General features: G+C 58.8%; 1 protein-coding gene across 1 annotated transcript in view; it reads right to left on the bottom strand.

Annotated features, from left to right (window-relative positions):
* Positions 1-533: 533 nt before the first annotated feature.
* LOC103252420 (endothelial transcription factor GATA-2) overlaps positions 534-5,508 on the bottom strand; it is a gene marked incomplete at its 5' end in the record, with an annotated part of 5,925 nt that continues 950 nt past the window's right edge. Inside the window, 4 exons of the mRNA XM_021709093.1 lie at positions 534-1,033; positions 1,607-1,690; positions 3,678-3,852; positions 4,000-4,054. Of these exons, the coding sequence (XP_021564768.1) occupies positions 734-1,033; positions 1,607-1,690; positions 3,678-3,852; positions 4,000-4,054 (614 nt within the window). The remainder of the gene's footprint in view (positions 1,034-1,606; positions 1,691-3,677; positions 3,853-3,999; positions 4,055-5,508) is intronic.

Here is a 5,508-nt window from a genome sequence, read left to right as displayed (position 1 = left end):
CTTCAGCTCAGAGCCAAGGGAGCGATCTGGGACACGTTTCCCCTTTCAAGAAAATGTTGTTTCCTTCCTGTGACCCAGCCCTGGCCTGGGAATCTGCGCAGGACCGCCCGTGATTGTCTCTGCTCCCAGGGCCAAGCAGGCAGGGCAGGCACTGGCTCACCCACCCGGGCCTGGTCGTGGCCCCTCTGGCCTTGGCTCAGCCCAGTCTGGAGTTCAGCTGTTTCAGACAGGGAAGCCAGAGGAGAAGGGAGACGGGCTGAGGTCCCTGCAGATCTGCCACCAGAGCCCTGGCAAGCAGACAGGCCAAGCGGCAGTTGGCCACACAATATTGCCAGGAGAACTCGGGACGGCTCAGACCTCCAAGTCTCCAAGTCCTTGCTAGAAACAAGAGCAAAATAAATAATTTTTGCCGACTCCACCTTCCTTCTACGTCTGTCCTCTGCCCCACTGGTTCCTCTCCACAGAACTGTCGTCCTCGCTTTCCAGACAATTGTCCATGAAGGAAATCCCACGTGGGTAGCAGCGGGGCGCGAAGGCAGCCTCTCGGCCCATTGAGAGTATTCACAGTAACTGCCAACAGGCTGATGTGGCACCCTCAAAGGAGAGGTGGTGTTGGGCTCTGGCAGGAGTGGCATCAGTCTTCGGGAGAGGTGGGCAGCTAAGGGTTTGGTCCACTCGTCCTGGGAGTTCCCAGTCCTCGACATCCGTCCGTCTGTCCCGCAGGAGGCAGTCCCTAGCCCATGGCGGTCACCATGCTGGATGGGTGGGGGTGACCAAAGGAGAGGCTGGAGGAGGGGTGGATGGGTGTTGGAGTGGGCAGGATGTGTCCCGAGTGGCTGAAGGGCGGGAGGTGGCCCACAGGCGCCATGTGTCCAGCCAGCGCGGCTGCACTGAAGGGGGCCGACTTCTCCTGCATGCACTTGGATAGCTCCTCGAAGCACTCCGCCCCTTTCTTATTCTTCTTGGACTTGTTGGACATCTTCCGGTTCCGAGTCTGGATGCCCTCCTTCTTCATGGTCAGTGGCCTGTTAACCTGGAGGCGGCCACGGAGCTTTTAGGAGGTCAGTTTCCTTCTCCCAGCAGGACCCTTCCCCCACCGCTTCAGCACAGAGCAGAGGCGAGGCTGGCCTCGGCCTCGGGGCCCTGGGAAGCCAGGAGGATGCCTGGCCTCCACAGTCCCTTCACCAGCACTGCTACCGTTTCAGGAAGGGTGGTTTTTGGCGCCTGGGTCCAATCCACCCCCTGCCAGCCGCTCAGCTTCCCTGACTCCTGCCCGCTGAATACCAGCACCACCCCACCCCCATCCAAGCGAAGTCCTCTCCCTCCCACCCCGCCTCCTGCCTCCTGACTTTTTCAAAAACGGAGACTCCACTTCCCAGGACCCTCTGGGCCCTGCTCCAGCCAGCTCCAGTCCCCTGAGCAGAGGTGAGGCACCCCCTCGTACGGGAAGCCCTTCTGGCGCTCAGGGCTTGTCCCGCAGGCCAGGCGGCAGCGGCTTCCCAAGCCAAGCCAAGCTAGATATTGTGGCTGGGGCCGCTGGCCGGGCAGCACAAAGAGCAGAAGTCCCTGGGGACGGGTGGGGCGGGCCGGGGCGGGGCGCACTCACATTGTGCAGCTTGTAGTAGAGGCCACAGGCGTTGCAGACAGGGTCCCCGTTGGCGTTGCGGCGCCATAAGGTGGTGGTTGTCGTCTGACAATTGGCACAACAGGTGCCCGCTCTCCTGGCTGCCGACTGGGAGGGGAGGGCCAGCGTCAGCAGGCTGCGCTCCCACGCCCACCTTGACCTCCCTCCCCAACCTGGCTCCACCCTCTGTCCCCCCCCCAAATTTAGACAAGGAGTTCTAAGTCTCAGAGGGGAATGGGGCATCTCAGAACCGTGGAATTTCAGAATTTGAGAACTAAACGAGAGGAGAATCACAGACCTTCAGAATAAAGAACTCTCTGAAGCCTGATCTTGGAATCAACGGGACTGCAAAAGCTAGAAGGGAGAATTAGCTTCCTTCCCCAACTGCTGCGTGATCTCATTCCGTAAATAGGGAAACCGAGGCCCGAGAAGAGAACTTCAGTTGCGCAGGCATCCTGAAGCCTCGCTAGCTCAGTCTCCTCGAAGCCTGGGCACGGGCCACTTCTGTCTCCCTCCACACCACTTCCCTCAAAATCCATACTCCTGGGCGACTCAGTGTCCCTGAGGCCAGGGCAGGGAAGGGGTGGGGATGGATGGTGCCAGGTTTAGAGAGTGCATCGTCCAATACAGTGGCCACTGGCCCAGGGTAGCCATTTAGATTGCGCTGCAAGTTAATAGCATTAAAAATTCAGTTCCTTCTATTGCACTAGCCACATTTCAAATGATCAACAGTCACATGTGGCCAGGGGCTACCACGGTGGACGATACAGATCAGGCAATTTCCATCTCCCCCGGCTGGTCTGAGTGCCAGCCCACCTAGCCCTCTCCCTGTACCCCAAACCTCTGAGTTCTAATCCCTGGCCCAGCCCCCGTGAGTCCCAGTCACTCAGGAAATGCCGGGCAGAGGTGGGGTCTGGCAATGAGCGCCTGGACCCTGGAGAAAGGAGCTAGAAGGAATTTCTACCCAAGAAAGCAGATCCCCTCTCCCGGTCCTACCAGGGCCAGCTCCACAGTTATAGAGCAAGTTCCCCCAGTGCTTCCCAGAGAACCGAGGGCCGCCCAGCACCAGGCAGCCAGTGGGGGGTGGGGTCTGAGGCCAGCAGAGTCTGGAATGGCCCCAGGCCCGAGCCTGGTCACCGAGGGGACAGAGGGACTGCAGCCGCGGGGGAGGGGAGGGATGAGGGTGAGTAAGCAGCCTGAAGCTGGAATTCTGACTCAGGGGCCAACACCGTATCCTCCACCCCTACCCCCATCAGGGCCCTCACCCGCCCTCGCTCCAGGGGAAAAAAAGGCCCCCGAAGCGGGGCAACGATTTAAGCCTCATAAATCACTTCGCCCTGAAAAAATATATTTATTATTCTTAGCATTTTACGCATTATTTGCAGAGTGGAGGGTATTAGAAATTTCAAAACAGCCCAGCGAGAGGCAGGACTGAGCCGAGGAGACTCTCTAAAAACTCACAGAGTCCGGAAACAGATACACGAAGTTTCCTTATCTTCAGGCTGCAGATGTCCGGATAGGAAACTCCGGCAGGAGATCCGAAAGGGCATTTTTTTTAAATCACTCAAATGAAAATACACAGTATAGGTGACTCCATGGAAAAATAATAAAGGGCAGGTTTTTTTGGTGGCTGGTGTGAGTGTATGTTTTATTTAAATAAGCACGAGGGGATTGTGAGTGGGGAGCCAGGGAGGGCCGCCCAGAGCGAGCCACAGGGAAAAGTACTTCGTGGTCCTATTTTTAAAAAGAGCTAGACAGAGGCCAGAGGACAGGAGTCGGGCCCTAGGACACTCAGCTTTGGGGATCCCAGAGCGGGTGGCACGAGGGTACCTGGTAGGCTGCCCAGGAGGAAATCTGGCCTGAAAGAATCTGGCCGGAAAGAAACGCGATCCCAACTGCCATCCAAGTGCTTTTAATGACAAAAGAACTTCGAGTGGCGAAGCGTCTGCATCTGAAGCTTCTTCCCCCCTTAAGGAATTGCCAGCTCCTGCCCAGCCTGGCACCCCTGGGTACGAGCGGCGCCCCCTCCCCGGCCACCTGGGCGGGCTCCTACCAGCCTCCGCTTGGGCTTGATGAGCGGCCGGTTCTGCCCATTCATCTTGTGGTAGAGGCCGCAGGCGTTGCACAGGTAGTGGCCGGTGCCGTCTCGCCGCCAGAGAGGGGTGGCTGTGGCTCCACAGTTGACACACTCCCGGCCTTCTGGAGGGGGACAAGGAGAGACGCAGGACCTGCTTGAGGGACAAGGTTGAGCAGGAGGGAGCCTGGGGTGGGCAAGCGGCTGAGCGGTGCCAGGTGTCTCTCAGACGCGTGGTCTGCCTCGGCCTGGCTGCATCAGGGGGTGACTCTTAGTTCCAGCCTGGGCAGAAAAGAGGGACTCGGGGGTCTCCCGCGTGGGAGGGGGTCCAGAGGATGGTTTACGGCCAGATGCCCCTGGAGGGAGGAGTGGGTGGCCAGGGCTCCGGGGACATCCAAGCGACCAGGAAAGGGCATTCACAGCACACTCTGCCGAAGGCAGGGTGGTGGCAAGCGGTACCCCGCTCGACCCGGCGGGGCTCTCCAGACTCTCCCCCTCCCACTCCAGGCCCATCTCTTGCCCCTCCTCTTTCGTCTCTCTCCTTTCCCCCCAGCTGCGCCTGCCCCTCCCGCGTCTCTGTCCACTTCTGCACCCTCCTTCTCTCCGTCTGCTTTCAGTCCAGGGTCATTTCCTTGTTTCTCCCCCCCTTTTCTTCCCTTCCACTGAAGCCCTAGAATTCAGTCCTGGACACAGACCCAAGCTGTTGTGCTTTAAAGTAAAACAAATAGTAAGCCCTTTCATTTTTAGACTAAGTGGCCTTTTTTTTCTCCCCAGTTAAAAGGCCATCTGGAATTCAAATAAAATGCAAAACCAACTTGGGAGAAAGGACTAAGAAAAGGCAAGCTGGTGGGTCTAAGCAGAACCGAGACTCCAAGCTGGGGCTGAGCGGGTGCTGGTGCTGAAGCAGCCCAGGGCTGGGGCGAGAGCGGGATCAGGAGTGGGTGGGTGGTTGCCTCAGCATCGTGTTACCCAGGAAGTTCTTCTCAATTTACGTTAAACCAAATTGGCGATATGTACCAGCAAGAGAAGGTAGTTCTTGGACTCAGATGTTAAAATTTTATAAACTACTCCTCCTGGCTCAAAGGAGTCGGGAAGGAAGTGTCGACACGAGCCCCGCACTAGCCACAGGTTTCTGGGTTTTGCTCTCAGGCCAGATTCTTGAACACCTCAGTCTGGCTCCAGCCTGCTACCTCGGCAAGGGGGGGGGCACCCTTGGCTTCACCCCCTCAGCCTTCAGAGGGAAGAACATGCGGGGGCGGGGGGGGGGGGGCGGCAGGGAGCAGGAACAGGTCCTGGGAATTTGGCTTGGGGGGACTCTCCCAAGGAGATCTCAGAATCCCAAGATGGAACTGATTGAGTTGGAGAACAGGATTCCTTCAGGGTCTAGAACCTCTGGAGTGCCTGCAGCGCACTCACAGGCCCACAGGCACGCAGGCGGGCACATGCCCACGTATCCCCAGACCGCCTTGCTTCCCTCATCTCACACACTCAGCCATGAAGTTGCTGGAGTTTTCGCTTCAGACGCAGGCAGGGAAAGGGGGAACTCCCTTTCTGTGTCCTGGCCAGCCTTGGAGCCGGGTGGGAGCACGGAGGAGGGAACCGAACTTTGGGGTCACCAAGAACGCTTAAGAAATGGCAGAGGTTTCCGAGCGTCCTCTCCTCCCCTTCTGGGGCCTCAAACATCTGCTGGGGCCGCTGGAGAGAGCCATCGCCCACCCGCGCCCGGGAGACGGACACGGCCGCCTCGGCCGAGGCGCAGCGCGCCACCACACAGGCGCGCGCGGACCCCTCCCGCCAAGCGCGGCCGCCG

Source organism: Carlito syrichta, unplaced genomic scaffold (genome assembly GCF_000164805.1).
Source record: "Carlito syrichta isolate Samal-C Ts95f unplaced genomic scaffold, Tarsius_syrichta-2.0.1 Scaffold158115, whole genome shotgun sequence".
Classification (NCBI taxonomy): Eukaryota; Metazoa; Chordata; class Mammalia; order Primates; family Tarsiidae; genus Carlito; species Carlito syrichta.
This window is presented reverse-complemented; position numbering and strand designations above follow the sequence as displayed.